General features: G+C 29.9%; 2 protein-coding genes and 1 long non-coding RNA gene across 3 annotated transcripts; 2 read left to right on the forward strand and 1 right to left on the reverse strand.

The window, feature by feature from the left end:
* Positions 1 to 233: 233 nt before the first annotated feature.
* LOC141534067 (xaa-Pro aminopeptidase 3-like) lies at positions 234 to 3,547 on the forward strand (the record flags this gene model as incomplete). Its single annotated transcript, XM_074253208.1, has 4 exons — positions 234 to 1,143; positions 1,213 to 1,575; positions 2,473 to 2,633; positions 3,407 to 3,547. Coding segments are annotated over 3 exons (1,320 nt in total), but the record flags the coding sequence as incomplete, so codon positions are not given.
* LOC141534604 (uncharacterized) lies at positions 3,413 to 10,538 on the forward strand. Its single transcript, XM_074254041.1, has 4 exons — positions 3,413 to 3,549; positions 3,694 to 3,821; positions 6,640 to 10,182; positions 10,263 to 10,538. Exons 2-3 carry the CDS (start codon positions 3,731 to 3,733, stop codon positions 7,260 to 7,262), a joined length of 714 nt encoding a protein of 237 aa, XP_074110142.1. The 5' UTR covers positions 3,413 to 3,549; positions 3,694 to 3,730; the 3' UTR covers positions 7,263 to 10,182; positions 10,263 to 10,538.
* A 725-nt stretch (positions 10,539 to 11,263) lies between these two features.
* On the reverse strand, positions 11,264 to 12,339 carry LOC141534789 (uncharacterized). Its single transcript, XR_012480488.1, has 3 exons — positions 12,163 to 12,339; positions 11,672 to 12,096; positions 11,264 to 11,608 (listed from the first exon to the last, which is right to left on the reverse strand). It is a non-coding gene; the product is annotated as an uncharacterized LOC141534789 (long non-coding RNA).
* Positions 12,340 to 17,897: the final 5,558 nt, after the last annotated feature.

Consider the following 17,897-nt stretch of genomic DNA (forward strand, 5'->3'; position numbering starts at 1 on the left):
TTCTTAAAAATTCTCACTGATAATTTTTCTTAATTTCTATATGTGGAATTTTGTTACTAAATTTTTTTTTATAATAATCTAATTGTTATAAAAATCTAAAAAATTGGTAAAGTCTGCTAATTTTAGTAACATAAATTTTTATATTAATAAAAAAGAAGTAAAATACTGATAAATTTTTTTTTTCAACAGGAATACAGCAGCTAGTTGATAATTATTCAACAATAATATCATAAAACTCAATCACCCGAAACCCATCATGCGATTATCATCACACACAGTTGTACGGCCAACCAACCTCACAAACACATCCTCACCTTGTAAAACCCGGTGAATTGGTACCTGGAATAAAGTTAGATGAGCTCAAAATTCGTAGAACAAAATTAGCGGATTATATTATAAAAAATTTCTCTCCAAAAGATGTAGACTCTCATATTGTAATAATACCATCCGCGAGCAAAGTTTACATATCCGACAAGATTCCCTACGTCTTTCGCCAGAACTCAGATTTCTTGTATTTCACGGGCTGTCAGGAACCCGACAGCGTCTTGTTGATGACAATTGACAGTGATAAGGTGTTATGTACCCTGTTTGTGCAAAAGAAAGATCCCAAGTCTGAGCTGTGGGATGGATCGCGAACTGGAAGTGAGGCTGCTGCTGAAATGTTCGGAGTTGATCAGTCGTGGCCGGCTTCAGACTTTGATTCTTACTTGAGTTCAATGGTTAATAAGTACAAGTCTAATGCATCAATCTGGTATGATAACCATGACATTATTCACAATGAATTTCATAAAAAAATATCTACGTTAGGAATACTAGCAAGTACGGGTCGATGTCGGCTGCCCTCGACGTCGATCAAGAATATTTTTCATCAAATTCGCTTGATCAAGTCACCGGCTGAGATTGAGTTGATGCAGAAGAGTTGTGATATCGCGTCGGAAGCTATTACAAAGACAATAAAAGTCTCCAAAGCTGGTATGACAAAGCATCAATTGTTTGCTACGGTGGATTACGAATGTCGGATGAATGGAGCCGAATTTTTGGCATATCCTCCAGTTATTGCTGGCGATAGAAATGCTAATGTTATTCATTATATTACTAATAATCAAATTTTAAATAATGGCGATATGGTTTTAATGGATGCTGGTTTGTATTTTTTTATTTCATTTCAACATAATTTTCCTTGTTCACTAATTGTTATGTTATATATTTTAGGATGTGAGTATCATGGATATTCATCAGACATAACAAGAACTTGGCCTGTCAGCGGTACCTTTAATCCTCAACAGAAAATTTTATATGAAATAGTTCTCGAAGTACAAAAATCACTTATCAATAAATTGAAAAACCTTCCAACCTTGGATAAATTATTTTATGACATGTGCGATTTATTGGGTAAAAGATTGCAAGAGATTGATTTGATACCTAAGAATTTCTCACATGATAAATTAGTATCCACTGCTTTTACTTATTGTCCGCATCATGTAAGTCATTATTTGGGAATGGACGTTCATGATACTAGGAAAATTCCACGGAGTATTAGAACGCAGCCTGGAATGATTGTCACCGTTGAACCAGGTAATATATACTTATTAATAATTATAGTTATTACTAGCCGTTACCCGCCCGCTTTGCTGGGCGTATGATACGGTCGTATTCTTAAATCTAGATTTGAAATTTGGTAAGATTATTTCTTTTACAACGTAGATATCAGCTACAAAATTTATAGACACTATCAATTGTAAATGAATTAATTTCGAAAATCACCTAAGGTAAGAGCCCCAGTACCCGCTCACTCCATGTATTTGTATATCTATATTCGCAAATATACATGTACTGGTACATGAACAGGTACTGGGTCTCTTACTTTACTAAGAGGATTTATGATCCACTTTAATTAACAAAGTTCTCCTACTTTTTACTTCATTTCAAACGCTAACTCTTGATTCTCTACAAATATCCTGTCGAAAATTATTGTCAAAAATTCTAATTTTTCATTGTTAGCACCCCGCAATCTTTTTTTAGCGTTCAATTTCGCATAGTTCATGTTTAGCTGTTCTTTCCACAGCAAAAGAAACATTCCTTCCGAATTTCAAGCTTATAGGAATTACAGTTTGAAAATATTAATTTTCCATTATTTACGCCCCCGCAATCCCCTTTAGGATTGGAATTTCGTAAAATTTGTTCTTAGTTGACTTCTACATGACAAAAGAAATATTTCTATCGAGTTTCGAGAATGTAGGAGCTGTAGTTTGGAAATATCAATTTTTCATTGTTTACGCCCCCACAATTCTCTTTAGAGCCGGAATTTCGTGAAACCTTAGCTGATCTCTACTTAACGAAAGAAATATTCCTGCCAAATTTTAAGTCTTTAGGCCTTATAGTTCCAGAGATATCGTGATGAGTCACTATATACATAGAAAATCTCTTATATATGTATAGATTATTATTATATGAAATATATAATTTTTCTAGCCACCGGAGTACATGTTATCAATCTTTGTGGTGAGACTCATCTGTGATTCGATCCAATTTAGATCATCTGGAGTATCAATGGAGTATATTTTTTTGTTACTTTGAAATCACTTGTTTCCGAAATTTTTTAATCAAAATTCCTTGGTCATTTTCAATTTACTGTAAGTAAAAATATTTTTTAAATTTGTTTTCAAATACATCAATCCTAACCACTATTGTATTTCCATCGCATATTATTAGTGGTACTTAAGTAATAAAACACGTCGAAATATTTAAATTTGTTCATATGCCAATTTATGATACTGAAATTAGCAGACATGTAATAATTCTTATGATTTTTATAATTGAAAAATTATTTTAAAAAAATTAAAAAAAAATTGCGCGTCTAGATAATTTGAAAAACTGTAAGTACAATTTTTTTAAATATTTTTGTTTCCACTAATTTATTTCTGAAATAAAACCTTAAATTTGACAGGTGTCTGCTGACTTCAGTATCATATCAATTTATACACCTATTTACGTTGAATTATACAAAATAAAAAGAAAATATATTTCCAAAATTTTTAATATCCTAATTTACAAAGCTACGATTGATTTTGTTAAGTAATGAGTTGACTGTTAATGAATATACAGACATAGTTGGACCACGAATAATACTGTTATATATTATACTGTGAATTTTTAAAATATCAAACAATTATACTTGTGAATAGATTAAGCTCAGTGTCTGATATACCTTCGATTCGTAGTACTTTTAGAGGGGAATAGTTATGAATTAAAGTTAGAACTATCTTAGGTTACGCTGAGAGTACAAGCGATCTGAGCAGCAACACTACTTCCACGACAAGATAGTTTAACTTAATTTGAAATAATTCATTCAAAAATTATGAATAAAAAAATTTAATAGATATTTATTGATGTTCTTTCTTTTCAGAGAGAAATATTGCTGTTGAAATCTGGTGTTCAAAAACTAGTATGCTGTACACTCACCAAGGAAATATGTTACCTACCGAACTCTGGATATATTAATCTAATAATTTGTCAAGCAAATGTGCCATCATTGAATTTTAATTATTTGTAAGTACACTATATCTCTACGATAGTAAAGTGATTAAAAAAATTATCATTTTTTGTTTTTATTTTACATGTTTACATGTGTTTGATATATTCATGATAATATTAATTAATTATTTATGTTAATTATTTTTTTTTATATTACAGGTTATTTATTGTTGACCGTAGCTCATTTATATCAATCATGAAGAGTACAAGTGTATTGTGGCACCAATTTCAACTTAAGAATCTAATTTTACGATTCATAGTTTATAATATCGATACTGATTTGCATGGTAAGTCTTGCATTTTAATATTAATCCATATAAATCCGAGTATATCAAATTTTGGATTACACATGTTGAAATTCAACTTTAATTCTCACTTAGAGATTATGGGCCAGTTTTTCAAATGATGTGTTTTATTCAAATCAATTTTTTTCTTTTGTTTTTATTTGGTTAACATAGGAAAAAACTGTGTTTTAACAAAAAACATCGTTTGAAAAACTGGCCCTAAATTTTAAACTATTGTTGTATTGTCGCAAACTCTCCACTAAGGAGAATTTCCGTAATTCTTCTATATGTAGTTGATTAGTTAGGAATTGGTTCAGGATCTATCTGTTTAAAATAAAAGACTCGGTGTTGGGGTGAATAATTGTGATTAATTTATTCCCCAAGAGGAGAAAACTCTAGCAATTGCTAGAGAAAAACTCCTCGAAGATGTTACAGTTGAGAAATATGTGAATGAATATGTGTGTTGATATGAATGTACATATGTTTGCACTGCTGTGCAATGAGGGGTGAGAATAGATCTCAGCCACCGTTAGGTTATTGTGGTTAACCGTCAACCGTTAATATCTCAGTAGAGATATAAAATATAATTATGATCAGAAAGGATCGTGTGTTTGTAATCGGAAGAGAATTGACTGTGTGTTTAGAATGGTTTGAAAGAACCAGTAGGTTCAAGTATTGAATTTGATCGCTGGGATCGAGTTGTGTTATAAATTTGATCGCTGGGATCGAATCCTTGATCGCTGGGATCAAGTGTGTTATAAATTGATCGCTGGGATCGAATCCTTGATCGCTGGGATCAAGTTGTGTTATGAATTGATCGCTGGGATCGAATCCTTGATCGCTGGGATCAAGTTGTGTTATGAATTGATCGCTGGGATCAATTCCTTGATCGCTGGGATCAAGTTGTGTTATGAATTGATCGCTGGGATCAATTCCTTGATCGCTGGGATCAAGTTGTGTTATGAATTGATCGCTGGGATCGAATCCTTGATCGCTGGGATCAAGTTGTGTTATGAATTGATCGCTGGGATCAATTCCTTGATCAGTGAGATCAAGTTGTGTTATGATCCGAGAGGATCGAATTAATTTTGATTTAAATGATTTGAATATTTTGTTTAAATTAGTAGTTGAATATAGTTTTCTAAATTACGCGAGAATTTACTATTTAATTTAAATTACTTTCTGAATAACTCAACAAATTATTAAATATATGAATTTATTAATGTACTTGTTTTCTTGTAAATTTGATTTGAATTTAACAATTAACACGATTAAATTTAATTAAATAAAGCACATCAATGAAGTTAAGTTAATAATTACGATTGACTAAATTCAATTAACATTTGCAAAATATAACTAATTAACAATGATTTTAATTATAATTGAATATTATGAAACTGAATTGAAGATTCTTGACAAACCTTTAACAATGATAATTTATTGCGTCTAATTTATCACGCGATTGAAGACAATGGCCGCGATGCTAAACGCTAAGTACGACGTACTTTTTAGTAGCGTCTTAAATATTTGACCACGAATTTATGTTAAGTTTAAAATTGATGCACAAATGTCGAATCAATGAATTTAATTAAGTATGAGAACTGATAATTAATTACGTTAGCAAATAATAAAACACAATGGAATAGTTTCTTTGTCAGAGAGAACGCAGGTATATTGCAATAGTCACTAGTCCCAGTACAACTGCCGCTCATCGCGTCCCCACCGGCCTCGTGCCCCGGGCTTGCCGGTCTTCTTCCCGCTAAGTCATGGGGCGCATGTGCAGCCGCCATTTGACATCGCGTTCATAAGAACGATAATGAAAATTGCCATGAGAATAACCCATGTTAAATATAAAGTATACCCTGATAGCCAGCGCTTTCTCAGTAAGTGTTGACTCCCAGCAGTTACGGTTAAGTTATACATCAAGTTGGCGGTAATTCTTCACTCAACAACAGTTGTAAGCAAATTGACAGAAATCTACGGCCGCAACTTGAATACAAGTTAACAATCAAACTTGTAGTTAAATTTCCTTTCAACTTTACTACAATTTGAAGGAAATACTTGTACAGCAAGTTTTGACGTCTATTTGCAGAGTAAGTTATAGGTAACTAATAGGTAATCGCTCGCTTTGCCAACTCTTTCCGTCAAGTTTGCTTCAAATTGCGGACGTAGATTGACAGTAAGTTATAGGTAAGGTGGCTATCAGGGTAGTTAACGATGTCAACTTATAGATGCAGTGCAGCCGATCGTGGGTAAAAAGAGCCCGACTTTGGGGACACTTTCATCTGAGCATATTGAAAATGGCATAGTGGGGGATCACTTTACCCACGATCTGACCGCACTGCTTAGATGTTCAATATCAATTTGTTATCAATGACATCAAACGTATAGATCAGTAAATAAAAATTATTTTAGTTTATTAATAATTTATTTCTAATTTTGCGAACATATTCAATTCAATTAATATACTGATTAAAATAATTTTACAACATATATGCGTATCATATATACATAACTTTGCGCTATGTCCTAGTATATGCTTATGGACAAATGACAAACAACGATTGTCTCTTTAATACTTATTGCAATAAGTTCTCTGTGATTTGGTTTCAAGTATAAAAAAAATAATTTCATTGTTTTAATCCACAAAGTTGAATTTTTTTTTTTAATTAAATGAATTATTTTTATTTTCAATATTCCATTTTTAAATTTTAGTTGAAACAATAATTATTATGAATTAATGTATACGTCTTATTAAGTAAGTGATATTAACCTCTTGGATATCAGTCATTTAATTACTAATTATTTTTTTTTTCTTTAGGATATCCTGTCAAGTATATTTGCATAATGCCAGCGGTATCAGCAGTGTCTGTTCATTTAGCAGTTAATGCATTAAAAAAATACATAAAGTATTTTCAAACAGAGAAATTACCAGAACACAGCTCGAGAGTATGGCAAGATATTTCGGATGAACTAAAAGGATTATGGAAGGTCCCGGCTGTAAGGGTTAATGTACGACAGGATAGAAGAAAAATCTTAACACTTGCTCGAGAAGAATGCGGAATTTTTATTGGTGGTGAAGAAAATATTTCCCCTACTGTGAATGATTCAACTTCTAGTCAGGATAACTCTACTAAATATGATTTAAATGATGATAATATTAGTAATGATGATGATGATGAAAAGAAAGATAATCTTGAACCTAGTGAAAGTGACGACGATGATAAGCGTGAAGATTTCCATGTAACAATTACCAGAGAGCTATGGAACGACATGAAATGTCAAAAACCATTAGTTTATAAAGGACGCAAGTACTATGGTTTTGAACCTGGCGTATGGACAAATATTGTTTCACTTGCTTTTGGGAACAATACCGTATTAAGTGTGCTTTTGTATTTAAAAATGGCAAAATCAATAAGACTGGTGTTAATTATGCAGTCATGAATGGACGATGCAATGATAAATCTTGTCGTAATTCTGTTCGTGGGATAATTAAAGATCCTCCTTCCGAAGAAGGGCCAGTTGTTATTACCATGAAATGTCGAGATACACGTTTTTCTAAGCATGCTGATGTGGCACGTCCTCTTAATGGTAAAAACGGAAGGAAGTTCAACAAAAACTATTGCAATTTGGCGTTTTGGGTTGGAAAAAGAAGAAGCTAGAAATATTTTAAAACCTGGAGATACTGGATCACCTTTTTTATATAACTCGGGTACACTTCACCAAGCTAAAAAGAAGCTGCTGATAAAGAGCTTGGAATTCATCCTGACGATTCAAGAGACATGATATTAGCCATACGCAAGATGAATCAAGATCCACTGTATATGAATTCTATTTTATGGATCGGTGATTCGCCATTCTTTGTATTCTATGCAACTCCTACACAATTCCATACTTATGCAGAATATTTGTGTATTACTAAGCTATATTCAGAAATAGGTATTGACGCATCTGGTGGTGTAGTTCAAAGATTAACAGAATCTCGCGATAAGAAAACCGGCCACGTATTTTTGTACCAAATTGTTATCAATTTTGATGGTAATTCAATTCCAGTTTATCAAATGTTATCTGAAAAGCATAGTGCAAGATTTATTTCATTTTGGCTGTCTGAATGGGTCGAACAAGCTGGATTACCACAACAAGCAGTCTCTGACGGATCTCGAGCTCTTTTAAATGCAATGTCATTAGCATTTAATGGTAAATCTCTGAAGGAATACATAAACTTTGTTTTTGAAAATTTAATTACCAATACTAATTTACGACCACGTACTTTTATAAGATTAGACACAGCACACTTTATACACGCAGTTAGCAGATGGAAATGTCTTCAGTCTGTGCTCCATAAAATCGTTAAATCTTTTTTTTTATATTGTGTAGCTCTGATGATTGATTGTAACCAACTATCTGTATTAGAAGAAATTTTTATACTGACATTAATAGTATGTAGTACAGAATTTGAAGATTCTATTATAGCTATGGGTGACCGTATGATTACTGCAGAAGAAGCTAGAAAAAATTTAGAAGAAGTAATTGCAAAGCGGAATCCTGATCTTACTATTATCGATTCTGTTGAAATTGATCCCGAAAAAACGATTATATTTGAAGAATTATTATCGAAAGCTGTTGATAACAATAGATGGTCAGTATCCCTTTTAGAATGGATTGAGAGTCTTTGCAGAAAGGTCAACACTGTAATCTTTATTGGTCAGAAGTTAAACACTCATTATGTCCCAGACCTGTACTCTAATCTTATTGACAAAATCAAAGATTTTCCACTTTGGACAAATGTATGTACACCTGATACAATGTCACGACCAACATCTGGTTATGTAGAGGCGGATTTTAAGAACTTGAAAATGAATTTAAAAAAAAAAAGTAAAACTACCTACAACTGTAAACAAATTCTTAAAATTACACATTGCTGATATTCTAGGTGGTGTCAATATATTTCGATCAAAACTGACTAAATTTGTGGTCAATAACGATGAAGAGCAGAAAAAACCTAAAGAAGAGAACTTGTATGAAAATTGGAAAGGGTTAGGAAAGAGCGAGACTAACCGAGATCATGATTGGGTACCGGATTATGTAAATGCATCGAACCAGGAGGATCAAAATGATTTATTCACCATGCCGGAGAATCATATTGAATTTTCTGATAATATAAATGTATCAAAAGACAAAAATGACCAAAATAACTCTGTGACTACGTCTGAGAATCATAATGATCACAATTATAGTGCAAGTTTTAAAAGAGGATAACAAGGATCTTAATATAAATATTAGTCCTATTAACGTAGAAGATAATATTAGTTTTGATGTAGAACGATCAACAATTGACTGTAAAACAATGAGCATTACATCCTCAGATACTATAGATGATAATATTTTAAATTTATCATCATCCATGAACTTTTCCGATGAAAATGATCCTAGTAAATTAAATAGTTCACATGAAGTACAAAATAATGAGAATAAAATTACTCGAGAATTTTTGACATTGAAACCAGATAGTGATTCTTTATCTCTTGCTTTGGAAAATATGATGAAACAAAAATCTATAAATAAAAAAGTTGGTTCATTATTTCAAAAGTTGTCCAGAAGCTGCATTATTAAACAATTTAGTGGATGAGAAAAAATCTAAATGTATCAAGAAACGCAAGGACTTTCTATTATGTAATGGTAATAAAACCGGTCCGGTTGAATTTGAAGGAAAGAAGTGGACAGCATTGAATACTTGTCCCTTTGACACTATATCTCAAATTATATTTACCGTTGCAATAGATAATACTCATTATCATAATTTCATAACTAATTCGAATCTTTCAATATTTAAATTTTTAAAACACTTTATAAAAACCGGAGCAACGAAAGAAGTATATCAACATCGTATGTCTATCTTAAATCCTATTTATGCTGAAAATGAAATCAAAGAGGATGTTACGAAAATCATGATTGCTCCAAGGATTAATTGTACGGACAATATTTTCAAGCTCTGGAAGATATTATTTGAAGATGCACCCAGCGTTATTGAATCAACAGTGTGTTCAAGTAGTTTGTGTCAAATTTTTACACGAGCTCTTCCAGTTGTTAGTGCCAATCATTCGATAATTTCTCGACAAGGCTTTACTGCTCTTGAAAAGGCTCTGCAGTTCTATCATAAAATTTACAACGTCCGTTGCCGATTTTGCAACAAAGCTATAGCAACTCGTTTTACTGTTCCTAAAGAATATCTATTTATAGAATTAGATATACGTGACAATAGCACTACAAAGAAAGTAAAAATGTGTAGGTTGAGTGACCTTCCTATTCATTTGAACCTGAAACTTAACAGTGATGATGGATCTGAAATAAATCTACGCTATCGGTAAATTTATTGCTTTTTATAACATTTGTATTTTATGGACACTGGTATAACTAATTCATTACAAATTTATCAATTTTCAGATTATCTGGAGTAGCAGCGTATGTAACGGGTCACTACTTTGCTTACTGCCGACGATTAGGAGGTAATTGGGTTACTTACAATGATATGTCTGCAAAACCTGAATCAGCGCCTGCTCATGTTGATGTTCAACCTCATGGAGCATTTTATATCTTGGAATAATATATGAATAATGGAAATAATATATTACATGAAGTTACTTATTAAATTTATATGAATGTTATGCTTATATAAATAATTTTATCTAAATAAAAAACAAAATATATATATATATATATATATATATATATATATATATATATATATATATATATATATATATATATATTATAAAATATTGTTTAAAAATATTCTTTTTACGAGTAACAATATGGCAAAATACACATGTATTGATACTACACATGCATTAATAAATAATACTCTTTATTTATGCAAATTAAGTTGCATGGAGCGATTTAGTTTTCGCATTTTCAACAGATGAATGCTTTGACAATTTCTTATTTTTATACTTATTGTTTATCATTTCGCATACAATCAACCGTAGTAATCTTTAACAATTTGATAAATTATTGATATTATTGAATATTGAATATTATTACTTATATATTGATTTTTTAACTTTCTGAATATTTTATTTTTTAATTGCAATAAAATTGCAAGTGTTAAACAACTAAGCCAGTGTCAGTAACTGGGTCTTTTACCTTATGCACTACTTGAATTATACACGCTAATATTGTTAGATCAGAAACATTATTTATAATCATGGAAGAGATTATATACTTGATAATACAACTATTAAAATTATAAAATAAAGTTATTTAATGAAAAACACTGCAATTATTCTAATTGTAATGAATAAACTTCGTGACTTCACAAATTTCTTATACCAGCGGGTAATTCTTATAGACACGGGTGCTTGTTTTCTGATAAAATTAATAAAAATAATTAATGTAAGCAAAAGTAAGAATACTAGCGAATAAAAAAGAACAAAAAATTTTTTCAACTTGCTAGTTTGTTAAATTCAGTTCGATTTTCTAGAAATTTAAACTACTACGTCAAATTGAAGTGCCAGGTTAATTACATCACTAATTTTTCTTAAATCACTAGCGCTCGTAAAGAACTAAGGATTTTTAGAAAATACAATTAAACTTAATTGTTTTGTACAGATAAATTTTTTTCCATAAAGAAGAAATGAGTATACACCTTGATTAAAATTAGTTACACATTTTCCTTTTATATCTAATTCATTCATCAGTTTCCATCTCTTGAGTCTCTTCAGGATTTTCCGCGTCAGCTTCCTCGCTCGGGACTGGCTTAACCAATCTTCTTGACCTAAATATTTCATTGCCTAAAAAATCAATCGTGAGAATTAGTATTTTGTTCAAAAGTAATTTAAAATGAAAATACTTACCATTAAAAATTTCCGTCAGGTCCCAGATTTTAAAATTGTGAGATTTGTGGTCACCACCGACAGCGATAGTGAACGGACTGTTTGGAGATAAATGAAGACACTGAATGGCTCCAGATTAGTTTCTGTTTCCCACACGGGTTCCAATAACTGTGGACTCAATGCGTCCCATACTTTAACTACTCCATCATCAGATGCGGATACTAAAAATCCTGCACACGAAGAACTGAGCGATAGACCAGTTATTTCTTTATCGTGACCTTTTATTTCCCTCAAGTGCTGTCCTTACCGAATGTCACTGAATTACAATACTTACAAAGAAATAACTGGGTTCAAAATGATTCCACAAAACACGTTCAACTTCTCCTGTAGTTTCCCACGTTTTGAATGTATCGCTCGTTCGACAGTCAATAAATAATTTCGCGGTTCTAAAAATAATTATTTTCATTATTTATTTACCTTTAAAAAATATATTTGTTAAATTAAATATTTACTTGTCTTCAGATCCAGCGAGTAACATATAAGATTGATTCGGATGCCACTGAAGTGCTCCAACTTGTTCGTTAAACTACCTACAATAGATCGCTGAAACTGACGATTTTTCATTTTTGAGCAGGAGTAATAATATAATTAATGATTAATTAATAAATAGTATTAAATATTTTTGAGTATAATAATAATAACATGGATATATAACCTTAAAATTAAACTATAAACATTAGGGCGAACATGAAATTGTCGTAATGAGGATTCATGTAAACACCGCTTTTAGTGGATTCAACGACCACCGATGACGTCATAGTGCAACAATTTGAATGCAAATAGTTTTTTCTTATTAATTATTAGAAATATTGCAAAATTATAATTTTTTTCTTTTAATCAATAGAGCAAATTGAGAACAATTCTTTGAACAAAAAAAATTTTGAAAAAAGTGGATATTTTATGTTTTATAGTAAAATTAAATTTTTGAAAAATTAATAAAAAATTAACTAATAGTAATAAGAGTGGGGCAATTACGGATTCTAATAGAGCATTTAAAGAGCAATTGATTGGCATATGGTTTAATTGAAAAAAAAATTATTCTACGCTAACTTCCTTCCGGTCGAATAACTTGTTTTAAATTTCCTTGTTGTCACTGTGATTGAAAAAAACCGGCTTAAACATAAAATTGACGCATGCGCAACACATGTATTTTTGAATAATTATTCAGCTAAGTAAAAATTAATAATTAAAGAAAAAACAGACACTTTGACGATAGAACAAACGTTAATAATGGAAGAACAAACGTTAATTAATAATGAAAGGCTCATTAAAACATAAAAAACTTGTAATTAGCAAAAGGGGGCTAATTTAAAAGTGCATTTTTATTTAATTTTTATAAATAAACAATTAGCGAACAAACAATTATTTATGGCGAACAATAAAGAACAAACAACGAACTAATGGTATGTGAGAATGAAAATTAAAAAATTCGAAAAAAAAATTTTTGGGGTGCTAAGTTTGGTGAGCCCTATAATTATACATTATATGTTATATTATCAATATTAATTGATAATGGTCATTGAAAATAATAAATTCTATTTAAAATTAATTAAATTCTCTAGCATAAACTATAGCGACCCAGATTTTTATATTTTGAACTTTTTTCTTATGGAGAAAGTGACATGCCACAGACTAAATAATTCGAGAATGTATGGTAACTCTCCACTAGATGGGAGACTACAGTTAAAAAAAAAAGTTATGAGCTTGCGTCGATGCTCACTAGGGCTCGTCAATGTTACTCTAACACAAACTGTAGTTAGAAAGTTCGAAATCGAAAATAAAAGAAATAGTAACAATCATCACCAATATTACAAAAACCATGAAAATTTATTTTACGATTTTATAAAATATAAATATTATGATTGATAATTTGTCTATCAATCTAAACCAAAGGATATACTTGATGGAATTTTATTAATGCTTATTAGTTACTCTACGAGAAATAAAAGTTTAACGTGATTTTATTGTTATAATGGTATGAGCACTAATTTTCCGCGGCAAAAGTACATAATTTGAATTGAAAATTTTTTCAATCACATAAAATGTTGAAATTTTTTTAAAAATAAAATCTCTAGAATTTACTATCTATCAACTTTACATATGAATTTTTTTAAATTAAATATTATTTATTAACTAGAGTCAATATCTACAAGAGCTCACATTGTTTGGATTTGGTTTCTATGTAATAGTCAGCTGATCATTGCCTTAGTAATTCTGTTCGAGTGTTCTACAGACATAGGTGGCACTGCTATACTGCGACCAAACTGCGCGGACATTCAAAACGACAATATTCTGTACATAATGCTTATATTCATTATGAGTTTGATGAATCGTATTATTTACTAACAACATAATTATGATAATAATAATATGTAATAAAAATAATCATGCTAATAATAACAATAAAAATGAAGATAATACTGATAGTTATTATAATGATAACAATAGATTGATGTTAAAAATAATTGCATTCATAATATTGAACAATACGATTATTTTATTAAATTATTAAGGATTGTGGTATTAAATCCAAATTCACAATTTCCTAAATTACAAAAAATATAAAAAGTTTTTCCTACGATTTTATAAAATATAAATATTATGATTGATAATTCATGTCTACCAATCTCATCCAAAAGATATACGCGACTAATTTTCATGAAATTTTATCGATGCTACTAGTTTCTTTACGGAAAATAAAAGTTTAATTTATTTTTATAATAATTTTATGAACATTTCATATCCGTGGGAAAAGTACAAACTTTAAATTAAGAATGTAAAAAATTTCTTATGAATACAAAAAAATTTACAGAGTAAACTACTAACTAAACTATCCAACGACCTTCTATGCGTATGTTGTTAAACATATTGTTCTAATTTAATTTAATTTATTAACCAGACCAAATAGATAATACGCTAAACATTGTTTGAGTTTTACTTTCTTCAGATATACCAGCTGTTCAGGGTCTCGAGAATTCTCATTAAGCAGTGTGTACATTATATGATCTTTTGGTCATTTCCTGTAGGTGGCATTGTTATTCGATTCAGCGGGTTTCAAATAATCATAATTTTTAGATAATTCGTATTGTAATTATGCGTTTGATGAATTGTCTTATTTACTAGCAACAATATCATAATAATAATAAATGATAATTTAGGAGCTGATTTTTAAAATGGTATCTTTTCATTTTTGATTAATCGAGACACAGAACTGATTATCTCTAATTCTAAATATTTTTATCGGACTTTTTAATTTTGCTATAAAGTGCTATCGGTTATGAAGCTACAATTTGATTTTGATTTAGGAATCTTCATAATCTTGAAGTAATAAATTTTTAAGAATTCAAAAACTGCTTTTTTAAAATATGAAAAGATTCCCTTTTGAAAATCAGCTCCTCAATTGTAATCATATCATAATAACAAATAAAAATAATAATAGTAATATTTATAATAATGGTAATATCGACAAAACCAAAAGTAATAATAGTTATAATACTAAAATTATAATATCGACAAAGCTAAAAATAATAATAGTTACAATATATTAAAAGTAATTATATCGGTAATAATAAATTGATGTTACAAATAATAGTAATATTAATATTTATTATTATTATTATTATTAAGTTTTAAACAACATCAAATTAATAACAGTAATAATAATAATAATAACAACACTAATGATGGCAATACCACAACTAATTACAATCGGCTTATTAATTTGAGTAGTGTTTATAACTGGTCAAAACTAGTGGAAATTCAGGACCCTGATAATTTCTTCATTACACTTACTGATAGTATTAAATCACTAGTTAATAATGCCAAAAGCAAGCCTAGAAATGTCCACAATAAAAATAAACCGCGAAATCAATGGATCACTAATGGTCTCATGATCTCATGTAAGACTAAAGAGAATCTTTACTATATGTGGAGATTAAATAAAAATAATGTGGAACGTGAAATTCAGTATAAATCCTATTGAAAATTCTCAATAAAGCAATTAAATTAGCTAAATGTAATTTTGAAGCGATAAAGTAAAAACTATCATAATGATAGTAAAAATTATGGAATTATGTGAACAGTAAGCTAGGGAAAAACTCTGTAAATAAGGATATTGATTTCTTAATTAATAATAATGATAAAATTGTTGCTGATAAGAAGGATATTGCAGATAATTTTATAGATTTTTTTAGTAATGTTGGAAATAAACTTGCGAACAATCTTGGTTATCTAGAAGAAGTAAATATTGAAAGAACTGTAGAACCCAACTGTAATAGTATTTTCTTATCGCTAACAAATCAGACTGAAATTGAAAAAATTATTAATGAAATGAAAGAGAAATCAGGTGGAGTAGATAATATTCATAGTAAAGTATTAAAGTGCATTGCCAAAGATATTAGTTTACCTTTAGAATATATTTTTAATTTATGTATTAGTAATGCAATCTGGCCTAACGCGCTGAAAAAAGCTGATATAATACCAATTTTCAAATCTGGCAATAAACACCTGGCAACTAATTACAGGCCAATATCACTGATATCTAATTTAGCTAAAATATTTGAAAAAGTAATTTATGTAAGATTGTACGAATTTTCTATAAGTAATAACTTGATCTCAGATAAACAGATTGGATTCATGAAGAACAGAGGCACTGATGATGCTCTAGCTTTTGCTTCTAGTTTTATATACGATAATTTAGATAAGAATCGTGCATCAGTACTGGTTTTCTTGGATCTAGCCAAAGCTTTTGATACAGTAAATCATAAAATTTTGTTAGATAAATTGTGGCGCAAAGGAATCAGAGGTCTACCTCATAAATTGGTTGTAGATTATCTAACAGGTAGAGAACAATGTGTGAAATTAAATAATTGTTCTAGTGATTATAGATTAGTAAAAATTGGTGTTCCTCAAGGGACTATCTTAGGGCCTCTTCTCTTTATAATGTACATAAATGATATATTTAGTATTCTACCTCCTAAAGCGCTTGTATCATATGCTGATGATACAGTAGTTCTGTGTAGTGGATGTAATTGGTTGGTCGTTGCTGACCGTTTAACTGACTGGTTAAATAAGCTAGACCATTGGTTAAAAGGCAATCAGCTAACGCTGAATGTTGATAAATCTACTTTTATTAATTTTGGTTGTTCTACGGACAGTGTACCTAGTAATTTTCATTTGTTCATTAAAGATAGAGAGTTGAAAAGAGTTGAAAGTTGTAAATATTTGGGGATAGTTTTTGATTGCCATATGAAATGGAACATACATACACTAGTCACAAAAATTAAGGGATATAAAAAAAATTCCAAATTTTTTGGTGATTTTCAGCGAGCTGTAACTCCGAGGAAAATGATCGCACAGAAAAAAAAAAAAAAGCAAATTATAGCTCCAAGTGTCTAGTTTTTAGATATGACCATGAAAATTTTTGTCATCGTCAGGTCTGGAGAAATCCTAAGAAAACTACTGAAAAAAATTTTTCGAAATTTTTTTCGTCTTAAAAAGGTCTACGGGCTTCAAAAAAATTTTTCGATAGTTTCGTTTAAAAACTCTTTTAGTAAATTTAATACCCTTTAATTTGACGTAATCAAAAAGCCTGTACGATAATTTGCCGCGGAGTTATCGTCAATCAAAGCAAAAAGTTTTTTTGACTTTGGAAATCAATAACTCTGGAAATAATGACCGTATAGGAAATCGAAGGAGGGTTTTGAAAACTACACAATATTCTCTATAAGAGAACGTAAACCGCTTTTGAAGAAAAAATTTTTTTGAATTGAAAACTCGGACTGAAAAAAGACAAAAATTCGCATAATTAAGGATATTTGGATAACTTGGTATAACTTTGGATAAAATGGATGAACGAAGGATATCGTTGGTAATTTTTTAACTTCAAAGTGTCCTCTAAAATCCCTAAGAAATTCAAAGCGCTGCGATTTTTTGTTCATAGTGCCCAGAAGCTTCAAATTCTGTGTTTTCGCAAAAATCACCATTATGAGCAATTTTGTGATTTTTATTCATTTTTCCATTGAAAAAAATTTTTTTTTTCAAAATTCTTTATTTTTTCGATCAAAGAGATTGATTTTTCAAGAAATTTGAAAAAAAAAAATTTCAATTTTTTTCGAAAATTTTTTTCGAAATTTTTTTTATCAAAAATTTTTTTTTTTTTTATTTTTTTTTTTTATCGTCTTCAGAA

Source organism: Cotesia typhae, unplaced genomic scaffold (genome assembly GCF_013202065.1).
Source record: "Cotesia typhae breed Kobodo isofemale line unplaced genomic scaffold, CoteBio_Ctyphae scaffold_13, whole genome shotgun sequence".
NCBI classification, from domain to species: domain Eukaryota; kingdom Metazoa; phylum Arthropoda; class Insecta; order Hymenoptera; family Braconidae; genus Cotesia; species Cotesia typhae.